The following is a 20,135-nucleotide window of genomic DNA, read 5'->3' as shown; positions in this document are numbered from 1 at the left end:
GGAGTGGACCAAATATTATTGTTGAGCCTGGCTCGGTTTCACCGGTGCGCTAAAACCCAAAATTTCATAAGACTTGAATACCATATTAATTATATTTTTTGAGTGAATATATGAATTTTTTTATCTTAAATTGTCACACTATTAGAACTGGATTTGGGTTAGGCTTATCCAGTGAATTGGACTACATGTTCTTTTTCTTTTTTTTAGGACGTAATAAGCCTTAGATAAAAACTGCTTTACAACAACATGATTGTACTATAAAGTTATAATAAAAAGTAGATAATAAATATTAGTGATATGAACTATGACAAAAATGTCTCATGCAAAAACACCAATGACTCACATCCTTACAAAGGACAAATATTTAATTGTGACAAAAATGCATACAATTTTTAATGTTTATTTGCAAAGAGATGTGGTTTTTTCAATTTTAAGAGGTCATACTTGCTAGGAGCCTAGGATCATATAAAGAGTATTTTCACCTATAAAAATTGTAAAAAAATAAGTTGAATAATTCAATGACATATACATGAATGAATGATTGTCTAGTCATTTTTATTAAAGCGAGAAATATTCAAATTGACAATGAGTGGATGGTTCAACGATTTCAAAATATGAAAATTATAAAACTTATAATTTATTTAGTTAAGTATATTTAAATCTTGTGATTTTGACATTAATTTTTGTACGATGAAATTTTGTCATTTTAACTTGTAAAATATGTTGCACATCCTACCCTAAGCCTTATATCCCCTAATGATCACACTTCATCATCCTTCACAATATTTCATCCTAAATCCCAATAATAAATCACTCTACCTAAAAACTATAATCATCAACAATGTTTAACTAGTATAATTTAATATTGAGTTTGAAGTTTTAGTAGTGTGGATGATGATGAAGTACAATATTGGGAGGAAGAGTTGTGAAAAGATAAAGTGGGTGATGAGAAATTTCTAATATCAAAAAAAGATCTATAGGCAATTAGATTTCTCTATGTTGAACCTTTCACAAATACTAGATAAATATACTTTTAAATAATGAAAGAAAAAATGTGTGTATTGATAATATAATTATTCTATATATTGTCATTACATTATTTATATTTAATTATTATTAACTTTTAAAAAAATAGTTTAAATAAATGGTGGGTGATATAAAATAACATATAAATCTTTATACATACATCCTCATATCAATAATACTATTTATTAATATTCTTAAATAAAAATAATGAATAATACACGGATGATTATTCTAAAAAAAAAATATAACATTGACTACTGTATTCCTTTTCCAAATATGACTTTCTTTGCAACAAGAAAACAATGAGAGAAATTCAAACATAAGTGATCAAACCTTTGATAGTCAAATACTACATTTCAGAGAAAAGAAAATTTCAAAGCTCAAAAACTTATTTATAATTTGTCTGCTCCTCCCATTTCCACGGTGGCCTGAAAACCCATTTCCACGGTGGTGCCAACCAATTCCCTTCCCTTCCCAAAAGTCAAAACCTGTTCTTTCCTTTATTCATTTCCACCTTTTCATTCTCTCTCTGGGATTCATCATAGCACATCACCTTACAATCAATCCTCTCTTTCTGGTAAACCCCATAATATTTCATCATTCTCTATAAAAAAAAGATTATTTTTTTATCTTTGACCACATATTTCATCAGTTGTAGTTGCATGTTGTATCTACTTCTGTTAAGTTTCTAATTCTGCTTATGGACTCATATATTGCTGCATTTGCTTTGTATTTGACTCTGTTTACTACATGCTAGTTGGTTGTAGCATTTTATTCATGTTTAGAGTTTAGCCATGAATTCCTATCTTGTTCTTGCTTGGTTCAGTATAGTTTATTTATTATTTTCAGCCTGAAGCTCTGAACTTTTAATTTCCATTATGGTATTCTTAGCTGAAATTATTTAAGTCAAATGGAGCCAACTTAACTGTATAGTCGAGTTGACTTTATAAACCCAGTTAAACAATCAAACTTGATTGGATAATTGTTCAGCTCATAGTTTTACACTTTTACTTTCTTGGTGTTATGGGGTAGAGTTGAGCCTAACTCTGCCTATGTCTTGCTTTTTTGCATAGCATTACATAGCTAGTGGTCGCAAGCTTCGATAAAAGAGGAGGGCGGTCTTAAGCTGTTAGCATCCAACGTAAAACTTTTTTTTGAATATTTTTGACACGGATAGGTAAGTTAGATAAGATTAGGATTCAGGGATTGCTGTGTTAGAGAGAAAGTAGTAGTATCTTTTGAGAGAAAGACCACAGAATCTCCCCTGTTCGTCATGTAAGGAAAATAACGATAGAAGCTCTAGTGATAAGAGTTGATCGGATGGAGGATAGCCCAATAAGTAAAGGTTTCAGAAGACCAAGGATAATTTTGAGAGAAGCCATTAAGAAAGACTTAGATTGAAAACCTTTATGAAAACTTGGTTCTCGACAAAAATGTGTCGTTTTTAAGTATTGGTGTTTGAGTTTAGATGATGCCACATATTTCAAATATTTAGCTTTGCATATTACAGTAACGGTTTCAGACTCAGTTTTCTAAAATCTTTTCTGCAGATGCTTTTGATGCATTTGTGTATTTTAGAGTAAGAAAAACCCTTATGGTTTTTTTAATCACCAATATTTGTAAAGCTGAATGGTATATTTGACCAAAGCCGCAATTTGCAATCTTTCAGAAAGGCTATCATGTGCATTGGTAATCCCAAATTCAAAGAATTTCATGTTTTCTTTGCTATTTGAAACTAACTGTAATGTTCTACTAATATCACACTGAATATAGTGTTTTATTTAATTTTATCCATTATTCTTTTTTCCATCTATTGCAAATTCTACATGCAACTGATGCAAGTATTTGTTATTGATGCAGGTGTTATGGAGAAATCATTGTTATTAGTTCTTTCAAATGGGATATCCGCATTTTTAAATTTATCATTTTCTGCAAACATTAACTCAGAACCTGTATCAATGTGTTACCGAAAGGCAGAGGAGATACTCAAGTTTCTGAAGCCGATTATTGATGCAAATCATTATTCTGATTTAGCTTCTGATGAAGTGCTTGATAAGTTATTTGAGGCACTTGATCAAACTATTGATGAGTTGGGAGAACTTATTGAGCACTGGCATATATTGTCTAGCAAACTTTACTTTGTAAGTCTCATTATAATATCTAAATCTTAGTTTGTAGATATAGATAGAACATTTTGTGTAATAGATAAAATGAAGATGAGCTGAAATTACATTGTGCAATGGCTGGTTTGCATTTCCTAAGTTATGCCGAGGTCCAGTTTTAGGACAAACATATTTTCTATTTGTTGCTTTGGCTGGCAAGGAGATCATGCTATTTACTGCTGTCTTGTATAGAAGAACGCAGTTACGCTGCCAAGCATTGGTGTACCTTTTTCATCTTCTATTTCCTTCCGTCACTCCCTTTCTTTCATCATTTTAGTTCTGCTCCTCTTCTCACCATTACTTCATGATGTTTTACTTTTGCTTGACGTTCACCCATCTTTTAATTTTTTTATCACGTTTATCTACGTGGAATTTTCCTTTTCGGAGGATACATACATATCGATAGCCAGAGTGCCGAACTGCCCGGACGTCACTCCCATTGCCTTTTCAATTGTGACTCTCCACCTTGGTATGATGTGATTTGGTCAAAAGTGAAATCAAATATCTTTTTTTAGACTAGAAAGCAAGTATCTTTGCTTGTATTGAATTGTCATTTTGGTTTAGAAGTAGAATACATTGTAGTGATCTTGCCATGCCTGCTTCTCGTAGATGCTATTTGGCTTTTCTTGTATTTTAAGTGCATGTTGGTTCTCACTATTTCCTCTTAATCACTAGGTTATGCAAGCTGAACCCTTGATAGCTAGAATTCAGTCTTTGGGGCTCAATATTTTAGGACAGCTGAAGGCTCCACAAGATTGTCTCCTTGATGCTTTGGGACTTGAAACGTCATCAATCATTAAAAAAGCTATTATGGAACAACAGGAAGGTGTAGGACCCAGTTCCGAGGTCCTGGCAAAGATTGCTGAGAACCTGGGCCTAAGGTCTAACCAGGAGGTTCTTATTGAGGCTGTGGCCCTCGAAAAGTTGAAGGATAATGCTGAACAAACTGAGAAGACTGTGGAAGCTGAATATATTGATCAAATGATCTCTGTTGTAACTCATATGCATGAGCATCTTATTTTGCTTAAGCAAGCTGAGAGTCTTATCCCAGTTCCAGTACCAGCTGATTTCTGCTGTCCTCTCTCTTTGGAGTTGATGATAGATCCAGTCATTGTGGGATCAGGGCAAACCTATGAGCGTGCTTTCATCAAGAACTGGATTAGTCTTGGGCTTAATGTTTGTCCAAAGACACGTCAAACTCTGGTTCATACCAACCTAATACCTAATTACACTGTGAAGGCATTAATTGTTAATTGGTGTGAATCAAACAGTGTCAAGTTAGTCGATCCCATGGTAAACTCCACAAACTTAAATCAAGCATCTCTCCATAATGGGTCGGTGGAGTCTGGCTCAACCAAGGAATCACCGGTTATCACTTTTGGTGGAACCCACCAAGAAGGTACGTCACCATTGCACCCCCTTTCAACTTCAGAAGGTTCCTTAGGTGGCATGGTTAATGGGCAGTATGTGGGTCTTGTAAGATTATCTTCTACAGATTCAGATGACAGGTCTGCTAACTCGGATGAATGGAGCGTGAGTTCAGTTGACCAATCATTAATGTCGCCATCTAGAAGGGAATCCTCCAATGCATTTATCTTAGAACAGTCTCCAGTCCATGTTAGAACTGCTTCCTATTCCAGTGCAATCCCTATTGGGAATTTTCCTCAAGGCACACGAGGTGATAACAACAGTGCTCCTCTGATGTCAACCACTCCAGTCCACAGCCGAGATGCTTCAGGGGAATTAACTCCAGTGTCAGATGCTGCCACCATGGTGACTCTTCATAGAGAACCTGAGTTTCCACTCCAATTGGTAGAGCCAAATTCTCGAATCCAACCTGTTGGGAGGCGGCCATTGGAGAGGCTTGTTCCTAGGATAGTTCCTTCTCCTACTGAAACAAGAGCTGATCTTTCTGGTATTGAAACAGAGGTTCGGAAATTGGTTGAGAACTTGAAGAGCTCTTCTCTTGATACTCAGAGGGATGCAACATCAGAACTCCGTTTTCTTGCCAAGTACAATATGGATAACCGAATTGTGATTGCAAACTGTGGAGCCATTAACTTATTAGTCGATCTGCTGCAATCAACCGATACAGTAATCCAGGAAAATTCTGTCACAACACTTCTTAACTTATCAATCAATGATAACAACAAAACTGCAATTGCAAATGCTGGTGCGATTGAACCTCTGATTCGTGTCCTTGAGACAGGGACTCCAGAAGCCAAGGAGAATTCTGCTGCTACTCTTTTTAGCATATCCGTGATTGAGGAAAACAAGATCAGGATAGGAAGGTCTGGGGCAATTGGACCACTGGTTGATTTATTAGGGAACGGAACACCAAGAGGGAAGAGAGATGCTGCTACTGCATTGTTTAATTTGTCAATATTTCATGAAAACAAGGATCGGATTGTCGAAGCTGGTGCTGTTAAGCACCTTGTAGACTTAATGGACCCTGCAGTTGGTATGGTTGATAAAGCAGTGGCTGTTTTAGCAAATCTTGCCACAATATCAGAAGGAAGGACTGAAATTTTCGAACAAGGTGGAATTCCGATTCTGGTTGAGGTTGTCGAGTTGGCTTCTCGGAGAGGAAAGGAGAATGCAGCAGCGGCTCTTCTACATCTATGTTCAAACAATCCGAGATATTTAAATACCGTGCTCCAAGAAGGAGCTGTCCCACCATTAGTAGCTTTGTCACAGTCAGGCACTCCAAGGGCCAAAGAAAAGGTATGGTTTTATTCTTCATGGTTTCATATTTTCGCTGCCTTTCATTTTATGCTGTTATAAAAAGCAGTGGTGGATTTTGTTTTCCTTTTAGGCCCTGGCTCTCCTTAATCAATTCAAAAACCAAAGACGTAATGGCGCTGGGAGGGGCTGATTGTGAATTCTGAGCCTCTCAGGTCCTCCAAAAATCTTGAATTAACTCTTACATAAAGTCTCTTATTTGTATATTACATTGTGCAAATAATGTTTGTAAAGATGTTTTGTATTATTTACACTTGCTTGTAAAGGGGAAAATTATGTTGGAGGATTGATTGTATCCTCTTGTGAAAAAACTTCTGTATTGTAAAGTTATACAAACGAGCCTAGCTTGATTCATAATACAAAATGTCCAGCTTTTGTAACCAAAAAACTATCTTTAATTTGAATCTAGGACATTCTCTTTACTAGAGTTTTAAGTTTATTAGTCACATACACAAAGTAACTTTAATCCTAATAGGTGAAAAATCGACTATATGGATCAAATCATACCATGCTCTATACTAATTGGTATAATGAACAATTCTTTGTCATTTAGAATGTCACAAATCATATCAAATAGAAGCAGTTTCTTGACTTCCTATTTTTTATTCCCCCATTATGCTATATTTGTTAAAAATTATAAAGTTAAAAAGCTAATCAAACAAAAAAAATACCTTTTCTTTTCAATTTAAACACTTCCTTAAAGTGACATAACATTACATGCTGAAACAGGCTTTCTAATTTATTCCATACAGAAACCCAAGTAAAATTTAAATCAAACATAACAACAAACAATTTTCCAAGGCAAAGAAAACACTAAATAAACAACTCTTCTCACCAAGTACTCCCCCACTTTTGGGGTATATGTACCCAAAAAAAGAAAAGCATTCAATCTGTTTGATCCATCTCTTCTAATTTGCTCTCCTGCAATGCTTCCTAATCTGTCCATTTGAACCAGTTAAAGGTTTGATATTTCCCATCTTAATCATTGCAGTAACAAAATCAGAGTTGAAGGTCTTTTCATTGCTGCTATAAGTTCTAACCAATGAATCAGTGGATCCTCCATTGAAGAGTTGTTGGTCAGAATGAAGGAGTCCTTTTTTGTTGATGAGGTTTTTGTAGTATGAGTTGTCAAAATGAGTAGGAGTTTTGAAATCTAGGACTGCTACATTGTTGTCTTTTGGTGTTCCACTACTTTTCCTAGGACAATTCCTCTGCCTTGACTTAGCAAATAATTTGTCAATGTTTGTGTCATTGTATATTCTATCTCTGTAACTAGCACACCTTGCTTTTCCTATAGTGTGGGCTCCTAAAATCATAAACAAAATATCAAATATATACATTTTTAGTGTGTGATTGTATATTTCATTAAAAAAGTTAATAATAATTAAATATTAATGATTGATAATGTATCGAGAGTGTATAAAATATTTACATTGTTAGTGCATACAATTTTTTCCACTTTATTCAATCTAAAGTTTATATGTATTGAGGAAGCAACACAGCATATCTATGACTTTGCTTACCAAACTAGTTTAGTTATTCCTAAAGAAAGTTATCTTTCTAGTAGAATAAAATTAAATTGTGCACTAATAAATTTGATAATTAGTTTAATAGTTTAATTTTTTATTTCAACATATCAGAGCTTATCAAATGATACTGACATTTATTAATCTAACCTATATTGGATTTGTACCATGTATCTACAACTAACACAAGACTCTAGAGGCAGAGACTTACTAACTTTACTATAGACAATCTGATTCTACACTTTTATAATTTGTTCAATAATGTCTTGAAGAATTATTGGAAGTAAAATATGAAAGTTTTTCTTTTCATCTATTTAAAAGGTTAATATCTATACACAACATATTATTCATCGTTTCATATATTAATTATTATTGACTCTTAAACAAAAATAATATGATAAATGATGACATTGTGAATATGTTAAAAAACTTTAGTCTAACGGGATGCATACATGTTAAGATATTAAGATCATCTTTTATTTTTACTTTGGAAACATTCAAAGATGTCCCATAAATAATGTCATGTGTCTTCTATTTTTTTTCTTTAACTTGTATTTCTTTTTCTACTTTTAAATAAAATCAGAAGTGGGTTGTCTTTTAGCTGGAAAAGGACCATGACATGCAATGTACGTGGTTGTTTAGATGTCACATCCAGGTCCACCACTAAAGTAGTCATACATTAATATAAGTTATATTAAAAATGGGTCCATAAATAAGAGGGTGCTAGTAAGGAATTGAGTGTAGGAGGTTGTGAGTTCGAGTTCCACCATCAACAAAAAAAGGAGTTATAAGGTGGTTATATGGTAGGGTGTAGGAGGTTGAGGGTGAAGTCTCACCCGCAACAAAATACTAAAATACTAATAATTACCAATAAAAAAAAAAGGTCCATTAACATAAAATATTGTGACTGCCACAAAAAGGAAAGGAAGAGATAGGAAATTAGAAAAGGACATATACCAGATAAGGCAACCATGTCCTTGACAGAGAGTCCTTGTGCTTGAAACCTTGAGATAAGGTTGCTAAGGGTAGAAAAAGGAGGTGGAATCACACCACTGCTTGCATCAGAAAAGCTAGCTGTCTTAGAATCCCTTCTTCCAACTTTTACATTCCAATAAGGTCCTCCCAGCTTCAAAAATAAATTAAGTATATGAGTCCAATTTTTTACATTTGCAACTAATCATGCATCATCAAATAGGTTATTTTTAAAGTAATTCTTCAACAAAAAAATCTTTACATTGTTAGAGTGTATCAATTAAATCCTATAGAATAATTTTGATGACCCTTATGAAAAAGGGTAAAAAATTTCAAGTTTGTTAATAAAATTAGCATTAAGAAGTTTTTTTTTTAATCCATCCTAATAATGTGTATATATTAATTTGAACTTACAATAGCTATAGAGTCACGAGCAGCAATGGCTACAATATCAGCACATGATACCACACCGGGACATGTTTCCTCCACCTTAGATTTTATAGCATCAATCACTTCAAAACCTCTCACAGAATTGTTGTTGGGAGGTGCAGTTTTCTCTCCTCTGAAGGAGGATGTGTCATCAAGTAGTATTGACCCATCACAACCCTATTTCCAAGCAGAAGGAGGCAAACAATAAATTAAATGGAAACATTTTATAAGAATTATGCATGTCCGCGGGAGATAAACTCAAAAGACTAATCTATTAGGTGAGAGAGTCTCATAGCTTAAGTATCATGTTCACATTCTATTTTTTTTAGGGAAAAGATTCAATTAATTACTTTGATTGGATAGATAATCACATACATTGTCTCAATACACCTTGTAATTGCTCTTGTTTGTTGTTGCTATAATCTTTGCTTTCATTCTTATGTAATAATTTCTTAATTTAATAAAATTCCTTTAGCTAATAAAAAAAAAACTCTGCATAATGCACCCTACTTTACTTTTTCTTTTACTATGTTTGAAACGTGCAATTACTAGTGATGTTATATCATTCAATAACATTTCCCATACACATAATTGATAAGGATTAAACATCTAATATTAATGTTAAGGAACCCAACTATCTATGGATTGACATAATAATTGGAAGGAAAAGAATTAAAAATACGTATAAGTAGTGATAGTAATGCTTTACGCACATAATTTAAATCTACATTAGTTCATATACTTTTTATCATCTGTTATAATCGACTCTATTTTGTTTTCTATAGCCTTAGGGTCTAATTCTCTGCCACATGATATAAATGTGAATAGATGTATGAAAGTGATGGTGAATGAAACTTTATCCGATGCTCGGTATAACTACTACATAAATAAAAAACAAAAAATGTAGTATTCATTTAAAAATACTACACTATTAAATACTGGTAATTAATAAAATTTGATATTATGTTCAGTGTTTAATTTCTTAAGAAAGGAAGATGTGAATGGAGAGATCATTATTTTGAAAATTTTGTTGCCACCAAAATACTTTGATTTCTATGGTGCCCCATTAAAAATTGAAGGATTACTCTTGCATATAGTTTATAGTATATGTAAATATAAGTAAAATAAAAAACTAAGAGGTTGGATTAGGAGTAATTTACATTGACAAAACAGTCATGAAAGTGGAGTCGAAGAAGAGATGCACCAATGCGAGGCTCTTTAGCGATAGCAGAATGAACAACAGATTTTACAGCGTTAAAAACCTTAGGACATTTATTTGAATAGAAGTTCTCAGAGAGTTGAGCAGCAGAACTCCGAGTAAGAAGAAGAAAGAACAAAGCTAACATAACATTCATGGCTGCTGAAGAAGAAAATCGAGGAAAAAGTGCCATTTTTCTATGCAAATTAAGTTTTAGAATAATGTCTAATATGGAAATATGTAAAGGATACACTAGAATATATATAGAGTTATAGACAAAGCGTAACACAAAGTGGAAATGATGATGGCGACTTATCCTCACCAAATCATCAAAGATGCATGCATGTATAAAATACTTCTCTACGTTGGATTCAATTGACTGTTTGACAGGGATGATTTTTTTTGTTTTTCAAAAGTTATCTACTTTGTATTATATATATATATATATATATATATTATTTTCAGAGCCTGTCCAGACATATTTGAGACAATGTGTAGGTAAAAAATAAGTGCACTAAATTTATTAAAAAATATATATTTTTCATGGAGATTAGGGTATAGTGGCTACAATTCTCACACTTTATATGTTAAGTTTTTTTTTGTGTTATCAAGAATACTCTCACCTTTTTTGATAAAGAACTAATCTTTTTTTAGGTATGTGAATATTTCTTCTAATAATTATTACTCTCAAGAATCGAATCCCTGATATTTTGGTCATATGGAGATTTATATAGTAAGGCTTATACCACTATATCAATAACTTGTTGATATATGTGAAGGTTTTACTAACAAAATTGATTTTTGAACTTCATGTAAATTTAGCAAAGATTGAACAAAGTGTCTATTTATAAATTTCAAATTTAGACCGAGCCTTCAAATTTTAGTCAACTCGTCTTGTCGAATAAAGTTAAAATAAAACTATGAAATGTAATAAAATTATTATATAACTCATAAAAATAAATATTTTAAATAAAATAAAATAGAAAATAAGAATATGACATTAAAATTAATAAATTATTATTCTTTTTAAAATGGGCCCCTTGGGTGTTAGATAGTCACACCTGCCTAGGGTTGCTTGTTGTTAATAGTATTTTGACTGGTGACTGAGCCCGATTGCTTGTATTAACGGATGTATGATGTGGGGCTCTTGAGTTGTATGATGAGTTTGAGTATTCTTGTCCACCAATTCCATCGTTTATATAAAATAAATTACATGTCACGAATCAAGCATTATTGTTGGGTAAACACACTTATCTTAAGTTTGGTGAAATGAAAGTTGTCCGAACAGTTAGTTTCCATGTATTTGTTGTTATAAAATATGTAGGGTCTACATCTACTTGCTGTTGGGAACAGAGAATAAGTATGCCAAGATTGATAATTCTAAAGTTTCAACAAAGGCGATGCTATTGTTTACTTACTATAAAGGGAAGCACAACGTGTATAGCGGCAACACACACAAAAATATACTAGTAGGGTCTCTTTAAATAAGTTAAATTGTGATAATATTTTTTATAAAGAACAAATTATGGTGATCATTCAATGATGAATAACTTTATACTATCATTTTATTCAAATTTAAATATTGGTAGATATATAATCAAATGATTTCAGTTTTCATATATTTTAAAGATATATTTTATCCTAATCTTAATGTATATGTGATTTAAATTTTTGCAAAATTTGATATATGAGATCTATAGGGCATGTATTTTCAATCCAACTTATGTGTTGATTAAATTTATTTTATATAAAAGATAATAGTGTGACAACAATTGACATAAGTTAACTTAGTGTAAGGAGTCATAACGTGGTCTGATTGTGAAGAATGATAACTTAAAAGAATGAAGTGCATGATGTTTTGGGTTCGAGTCATATTATCAATAAAAAATGAGAGTTATAAGATGTTTTGATGGTTAAGGTGAAGGAGAATGAGCACGACGTTTCACCCACAACAAAATATTAACCTACTAACAATTGCCGATAAAAATATATTTAACTTAGTGTAAAAATATCACTCTTAATATATATATATATATATATATATATATATATTATACTAGATGTGTTATAAATCATATTTTACTAATTTAACTATTTATTTAATGTTGTCACGTGCCAATTTATATTTAAGTTGAAATAAAATGCTTTCCATCAATTATACTTTTGATATTTCCTTTTCCTAATGAAAATTAACATTCAAATTTTAAGATATCCTAATTGTATTATAACTAATTATATGCCATAAATATATTAATATTAATGTGGATATCAATAACTTTTATGAATTCTTCTTTGTTATTGTTGTAAATTGTAATATCCCCTTTAGTTTTATATCATTGTCACGTTAAAAAAAAATTAATCCAAAATCAAATATGTTACTAAATCTTGCTCTTAAATGTGATTGGGCCATCAATGCTTTCTTTTCACGACTACTTTTTAATTTCTTTGTCACTACTCATTAGGACCTTCCTATGGCTAAGTTCCATAACAAACATCATAGATGTTTGATCCACATTAGTGTGTATAAAAAGATATCGGCGTCTAACTATAGGTTGAAAAATACGTTTGGGGCATACCAGAAAAATGAAAACCAATAAATGCTATTATTTTTTTAATCATTATGAATGAAGAATTTTATACAACTATATCTTATAATCATACTGGTTATCTTGTCATCCAAATATTAAATGCAAGTTTGTAAAAAAAGTATAATATGATTATCTATTTTAACCTAAACCCTAATTAATTGTTCTTTCTGTATTCTATAAGTATTCTTCTAATTTATTTTACACAAATTAATAAAATCATTGATTCTTTTTATGTGTTTAGCAATAATTTTATTGTTTTCCCTATTTTCTTCTTCATAAATTTAGGTCATTCAATTTATATTTCACTTAAGGGCCCAAAAAAAATTTAGGAGTGAGGCTATATAGATGGGGATTTGCTGTCCTAACCATGTCTCCAACCACGTCCCTGACCAATTACAATGAAACAAAACTGGTAAAATTATGAATATTTAATATTTTTTAACTGACGTGACATAATATAATTGTTCTGAGACAGGGTTTAGGACATGATTTGGGACAACAAATCTTTGTCCAGGCTATATATATATATAGATGGTTGTGGATTGAGGTTGATATATGCTTGCTTTTGGATTATTACTAATGTGATGCATCTTATTCTTAATCTTGTTTTGTTTATTAATCTTCTTTGGCTTTCCTAGAGAAAAAGCAAAGATAGTTGGTGGTGCCACTTTTGAATTTACATGGGAGAAACGCATGAAAAAAACAAAACAGGAACAGTTTAAGGAAAGCCCTGGTTACCAAGGTTAAGACTAGTACAATATAAATATTATCATAAATAAATATACTGAAAGGAACCCCACCAATTCCTGATGGCTGCGTTCTGTCTTGGCGGGCTTACAAATTGTAAATTGGAAAAATCTACATTCAATTACGGTAATTAATATATTACATTTGTAAAGGGTATATTTGTTGTCTCCTGAAGTGTATACTGCTTCATATATTTTATTTTATTTTACTAAATTCATATATATTTAATTCAAGTTTTATTTTTTAAGTGGTATATGGGTAATATATTATACTCATCTTACCATTTAGTATAGTAACGTAAGATTTTACTAGATTTTCATATACACTAAAAAGTCAAGAATTTAATTATATTGAGAACAATACTTGTATACAAAGATAGACACATATATCGAAACAGATTAATTTATTATCCCTGATGTGAGAAATGACCTTGGTTATACCAAGAAATATTACACTAACTTTGACTTATAGTAAAGCAGGGACAAAGATCCTCTGTCCTAAGATAACCATGTCCTTATATATCAAGTCAATCACGCTTCATAGAATAATGTGAAAATATTAATTTGTTATTATAAGATTTTTTAATTAAATTAGATTTTTTAACTAGGTGGGGACACTAAGTGGGATAGAAATGGGGACATGTGATCCCCATCCAATAAAGGAGAGGCTGCTCCATGCACACACTCGCGTTTTTTCATACTATAAAGTGTATTTTATAATCTTTTTGAGTAAGAAATTAATTTTTTTTGAGGTGCATGACTGTCTCCGTGTTGCTCTCATGAATTGTACTCTTGATCTTTTGATAATGCTAAAAATTTAACATAATCTTACACTACTAGATCAACAACATCCGCTTTTACTTTTACTAATGTGGGGATAAAAAAATAGTCCCTCCAACATGCACTCGAATCAATGAAAAAAGTTGCATACTTTAGTTGAATGTAGAATTAAGTTAGAGTATTCTATAAGGCAATCATTCATTGCTTCACCTAAAAATTAACTTAGTATTTGACGTGTTAACATCACACTGGATTAATTAGAACCCAAGTGCCTATAGTAGTCACAACAATGCTGTTTAGTAGATCTGCAAGGAAGATCACATATTTGACACTAATAAAATTTGGTCTTTGCACATGCTATAGCAATTCTAACTATACAGAGGAAGGTGTAGAAAAGAAGCAACTAAACAATTGGTTGCTATCATTTCGTTTAGAGATCCCTATCAGAGTTTGGAAAATATCACTTCATTTGATTATACACTTTATTATCACTAATTAATGTGAAACATATGCTCTTTAACTCATCTTCATATGTTTTACTTTATTTCATGGAAAAATTCGTAGAGAAAACTATGATTTTTTTAATGATACTTTTAGAATTAAAGTTCAGGCTTAAAAATTTGGAATGGTTTTAATTTTTAAATTTGCTTTTATTTTAATCATGGGCAAATAATTTACCACTTCATCCTCTCCCACAAATCTTTCTCACGTTTTCTACCTCACTTATTTTATGTACAACAATTATTGATGCGTAAAGAGGTAAATTTTGATAGTATCTGAAATTCAGCATTAACATATAGAAAATAAAAAATGTATCTCATTTATGTAATACTTATTTGGTAAGCACACACTATTTACCCTTAAGATTCTATCATAATAACACAAAATCAAAAGTTTTAGGTGAGTTGTACTTAATTTTTCCATGTCTTGTTTTTGTTTATTTGATTTTGCAGTGAACAAAAATGGATTAAGATAAGAAAGTTCATTGCAAAAAGACAATCAGATTAAAGATATATAATTGACTTATTTTTTTTGGGAATGTACTTTTTTTTTGTAAGAATTTTTAATATGTAAATATTGCACAATCAATTCAAAACAATGAAATACAAGTTGACAGACAAAGAACCACCTGCGGGCATGTTAGGAATGGAAAAGCAGAAATGTTCTTACATGTATTCATATATAATATGATGAAAAAACTTGTATATTATTAATCTTGTACCCATATCCATGTAGAATATGATCATGAAACTTGTAGGTTCTCGTTCTTCTCTGTTTTTGTGTACAAAATTATTCTTAAAGATTAAAAAGCATCTCATTCTAAGGATGAAAGGTTAGAAAGTCTCTCATTCTAAGGATGAGAGATTAGAAAGTCTCTCATTAAATTTCAAAAAAAAAATCATCTAATTACTTTACTTTTTTCTCTTTATTAATGATTGTTTTCAACCCAAAATAATAAAAAAAAAAAAAGATGTATGCACTGACATTGTATGAGTTCTATACACTGTCATTGCATCATCCACCATTGATATTTAATTGTGATTGACTTTTCAAAAAAATAATCCAAATAAATGGTGGATGATAAAGTACATGTGTGTAAATATTTACACTGTAGTATATAAATTTTATACTCATAAAAAAATAACTTAAAATTTTGAGTCTGCAAACAATATAAATAAAGGTTTAACTTACAAATAAACATTGTTGTTATCTACGTTTGTTATTAAGAATATAATACTCAGGAGTGTTATAAAAATCGGTTTAGATTAGTCGGTTTAACTGTGAATTAAACTTCAGATTAGTTAGATCTCTCATCTGACCAACTCTATATAAAAATGGGTTATATGCCAAAAATCGGTGACTTAAATGTTTAGATTGAGCAAACTTATAAAAAATATTTTTTTAATCATGTGTTTTCTACTTATTAAATAATATTAATTGGTATTATGAATTTTTTTTATAATTTTATTTAAACCGAGTCAATTAACCTAATCATCCAGCTATTAATCCAACACCAACTCATCAACTCAATACTTTTATAGAGCCATTTGCGGGTGTGAGTTTAATAACACCTGGGTGTCAAAAAATATACAGTAATAATAGATTAATGAACATATATTATATATATGTATTAGTATTATTATTTAAATTTTGGTTAACCAATAATAATCGGTGGAGTGGCTGAGCGGTGCAGTAACAAACATAATGTACTCATCATCATCATCATCTTCGGGGGTTCCCGTGGCGCGCGTGAGATCCAACGCAGAGAGAGATCCAAAGGATCTAGAAGCTTCTCTGAACCATTTACTTCAACTCCACAACCACAATTCTCTCTCGCTTCGCCACAATGCTGAGAAAGCGAAGAAGAATGCAATAGGGAAAGCGGAGAAGGTATCGGAACTGTTAGTGGAAGCGGTGAATGGTGGGGTCCAAGATTCCTTCATCAACCAGAAACGTATTGAATTTGAAATTCGAACTTTGGCTTCAACTATTACGAGGTTCATCAAACAGACCGATCAATGGCTTTCTTCAACTCACGCTCTCAACACTGCTGTTAAGGTATTACTCTCTTCTCTTTCTAATCTTCTCTTATTTATTTATTTTATTCAATTGCGGGGATTATTATATGTTGTAGTAGTTAGTTTATATTCAAATTTTAAACTAAATAAATCTTTTATAATTAAGGAGGGAAAAACATATGGTAACGTGTAAGAGTTCTTTATACTTTCATTATATTATCAACCATTTACATTTAATTATGGTGAATGATATATCAATTGCGTATAAATCTTTATATTAACTACATTGATATTACACTCATATTTAGATAGCTAGTCAGTTTGCTCGTACTAGAAACAAACTATTTGCTTGCGAGAGTAAGATTGTGTTTATCTACGTCGTTTTTCTAATAGAACAGCTTACCTTAGTTTAAATTTTCATCTGAACTAATAGGAAATTGGAGACTTTGAGAACTGGATGAAGGTCATGGAATATGAATGTAAAAGTATCACTGCAGCTATACAGAACATTCACCAAGAGTGATATTGCAGCAAGTTGTCATGCAATTTACCATGTAATTTCGATCTCCTTTTCATTCATTTTTCTATTCTATGCTTGATACCTACTTATAATTTAACAGTTTACTTTTTCAACAAAGTAATTGGCTTAAACAAGCAACAATTGATTGGTAGTTAGTACTCTTATTCTGAATGATAGTCAATGCTTGAGAGTAAAGGGATTATAAAAAAAATAGCATTGACATTGTGCTCATTTCATAGAGTTTGTTGTATATTGGTCATGTATAATTCCTGTCCCAAAATATTTAGTGATACTTATCTTACTCTACAACTTTTATGGGAAATGCTTCTTTTCTAGCTTTTTTACCGTGGGTTTTGGCCTACAGATTTTCTAAGGGTGTTTTAGGTCTGAATTGCACAAGGATTTGAGCTATGTGCCCTCTTTCTTATTTCTCTAATTCTGTTTTCGCTGGAGCATTTTGGCACTTCCTAATACACCTGTCTTCTACTCTTTCCTTTCATAATCAATTCTTTTGTCGCAGAAAAAGTCCAATTAATGGAGTACTGCAGGCCAAACTAACTAAGAAAGGCCTTGTCTTGGTATTTAGTTAGGGACTGTTAAACTTAAAAAATTAGCCATTGTTTGCTATGTAGGAGATAGAACAAGAGAGCGAGAAGAGATTTACAAACAAAAAAACGAGGGAGCTAGAATGTCCAACTAAATTCAATATCTATTATCAGATTGATATGTCATAGCTATATGTTTATGTGATTTATACAATGATGATTCACATCTGATGTTGATGCACCAGTGTTTCTTAACTTGGTTTATGCATCTCCCATCATGTGGTTCTGATAGAGAAAATATTTCCTAGTAATCAGTTTTAAAGTTGTTGCAATGAACACAAGAGAATTCCAACCAACACTTGGGGTTGATTCTTGGTGTTATGCACTTGCATATGATAGGAAGTTTATCCACATCTCTCTCATGTGGCTTGACTGCTCAAATTAGTGAAATTGGCGAGCCAAACGATTATAAACTCAGCAAGAATGAACCGAAAGTGTACAGAATGAATATCTTCCTTGGTATAAGAATGAATGGACTAAAGAATGACCACTAAATCCTCGGTATCTTCCTTAGTATAAGAATGAATGAATGGACTGCTCAATTTTGGTGGTCATTCTTTATACCAAGGAAGATATGCATTCTTGCCACATTGAGATTAAAATTAAAATAAACTTATAAAGCATGATTGGGATTAAAATACAAGCGTCAAAATAATAGACTTTGGTACCAAGTGTGGCTAGGCAGAAGAGATTCAAGAACTGCAAGCAAAGCTGCTGCAAATGCCAATCTTCCTCCTCCAACTTTCGACTTCCAGAAGCTTATTTCTAGTTTTAGCTCTCATGGACTAAATGTTAGGAACCTTGTAGCACTCTCTGGTGGCCACACCATTGGATTTGCCAGGTGCACTACCTTCAACAACAGGATTTACAATGAAACCAACAGCATAGACCCACATTTTGCAGCAATTTTGTGGAAAATATGCCCTAAAAGGGCAATGACAACGTTTTAGGAAATTTGGATGCTACTGCTGCAATAGTTGACACCACATACTTTAAGGGATCGCTTCAAAAATTGGTCTCCTCCAATCTGATCAAGAACTGTTTAAGGGAATAGGAAGTGCAACTGACTAGTTGGTGAAGCTATATAGCACGAGCCCTTTAGCCTTTGCTAGTGGTTTTAAAGATTCTATGATCAAGATGGGTAATTTGAAGCCTCTTACCGATAGATATGGTGAGATTAGACGCAATTGTAGAAGGATCAATTAGAATTACATAATTACAAGTGTGGACCACAATAGAGCAATGCATGGAAAGTTTAAGAAAATGTGTAATTGTGAGACAAGTCATGTAAATGCCTTGTTTGTATTGTCTCATTTATTTGAGATTGTTAAGATTAAGAATTCTAGTTAAGTTCTAATAATGTTGGTTGTTGAACATTAAGGTTCTGTGTATGGGTAGGATTTTGGAGCGGAAAGAAACAAAAAAGGAAGACTTGAGAGCAATGAAATATAATTGTGATATGACCCTGAAGCCTTCCTTTCCCTTCCCCCTCTCAAGAATAAACGGACTAAAAAAGTCAAGATTTGGAAGTCATTACAGAGGAGATGTTGAGTGACTATGTATGTGACCATTTATTTAAGTTTGTGTTGTTTCTATTGTTTTCAACCCAAGAGGAATTACTTATTTTACTTAGCTCTATATGATGTATCAACTTATCTGTTGTGTTACTTGTGTCATTTGGGTCCAATTATCAATACTATTTATTTATGGTAAGGTGCAAATCTACCTCAGCTGTTGTCACTTTAATTAGGATGCACAAAAAAATTGACTGGACGGAATCGCTGAATGGAGTAATAACACTTTCAAATTTTCAAATTTTAAACGCCACTTTCATTTTTGAATAATGCTACTTTATAGTCACTTGGACTGAATCAGATCAATAATAGTAGAAGAAAATTCTAGCTGGTTTTTGTTGATCTTATCTGTTACATGTTTGTAGTCAAGGAAAACCAAGAGACACAAATCTCCTAGTTACACCAACTACAGATTCAAAATTTTCTAGTAATATATTATGAAGGTAATATTTATATGCTGTCAGTCTAAAGATTTATACACAATTAATATATCATCTATCATTTATTTATATTACTTTTTTGATGAATCAATAATAATTTAAAAATAAATGATAGATGATATAATAACACTATATAAAACTCATACAATGACAATTCATATTTTTCCCCCTCATATTATATATGCTATTCAACTCTCAAGAAAAACAAAATCTTATACAATTAACTATTTTGTTGGGTTGTATTCCTTTGATTACCGCAGGAAAGAGTTATATGTAGAAGATGAGTTAGGAGGCAAATGTTTTGAAAA

The 20,135-nt window shown here is 31.8% G+C and overlaps 3 protein-coding genes and 1 long non-coding RNA gene across 4 annotated transcripts; 2 read left to right on the top strand and 2 right to left on the bottom strand.

Annotated features, from left to right (window-relative positions):
* Positions 1,338 to 6,308, top strand: LOC109357447 (U-box domain-containing protein 4-like). The gene is made up of 4 exons (XM_019601413.1): positions 1,338 to 1,603; positions 2,887 to 3,167; positions 3,864 to 5,912; positions 6,004 to 6,308. The coding sequence occupies exons 2-4, from the start codon at positions 2,892 to 2,894 to the stop codon at positions 6,061 to 6,063; spliced, it is 2,385 nt and encodes a 794-aa protein (XP_019456958.1). The 5' UTR covers positions 1,338 to 1,603; positions 2,887 to 2,891; the 3' UTR covers positions 6,064 to 6,308.
* LOC109357448 lies at positions 2,015 to 2,448 on the bottom strand. The gene is made up of 2 exons (XR_002108861.1): positions 2,316 to 2,448; positions 2,015 to 2,072 (listed from the first exon to the last, which is right to left on the bottom strand). It is a non-coding gene; the product is annotated as an uncharacterized LOC109357448 (long non-coding RNA).
* Positions 6,833 to 10,291, bottom strand: LOC109357559 (peroxidase 4-like). Its single transcript, XM_019601571.1, has 4 exons — positions 10,018 to 10,291; positions 8,843 to 9,034; positions 8,414 to 8,582; positions 6,833 to 7,236 (listed from the first exon to the last, which is right to left on the bottom strand). Exons 1-4 carry the CDS (start codon positions 10,246 to 10,248, stop codon positions 6,839 to 6,841), a joined length of 990 nt encoding a protein of 329 aa, XP_019457116.1. The 5' UTR covers positions 10,249 to 10,291; the 3' UTR covers positions 6,833 to 6,838.
* On the top strand, positions 16,330 to 17,312 carry LOC109357250 (biogenesis of lysosome-related organelles complex 1 subunit 1-like). Its single transcript, XM_019601073.1, has 2 exons — positions 16,330 to 16,728; positions 17,122 to 17,312. The coding sequence occupies exons 1-2, from the start codon at positions 16,375 to 16,377 to the stop codon at positions 17,209 to 17,211; spliced, it is 444 nt and encodes a 147-aa protein (XP_019456618.1). The 5' UTR covers positions 16,330 to 16,374; the 3' UTR covers positions 17,212 to 17,312.

Source organism: Lupinus angustifolius, chromosome LG09, assembly GCF_001865875.1.
Source record: "Lupinus angustifolius cultivar Tanjil chromosome LG09, LupAngTanjil_v1.0, whole genome shotgun sequence".
NCBI classification, from domain to species: domain Eukaryota; kingdom Viridiplantae; phylum Streptophyta; class Magnoliopsida; order Fabales; family Fabaceae; genus Lupinus; species Lupinus angustifolius.
The sequence above is the reverse complement of the archived record's forward strand: the minus strand, read 5'-3'. Positions and strand labels throughout refer to the sequence as shown.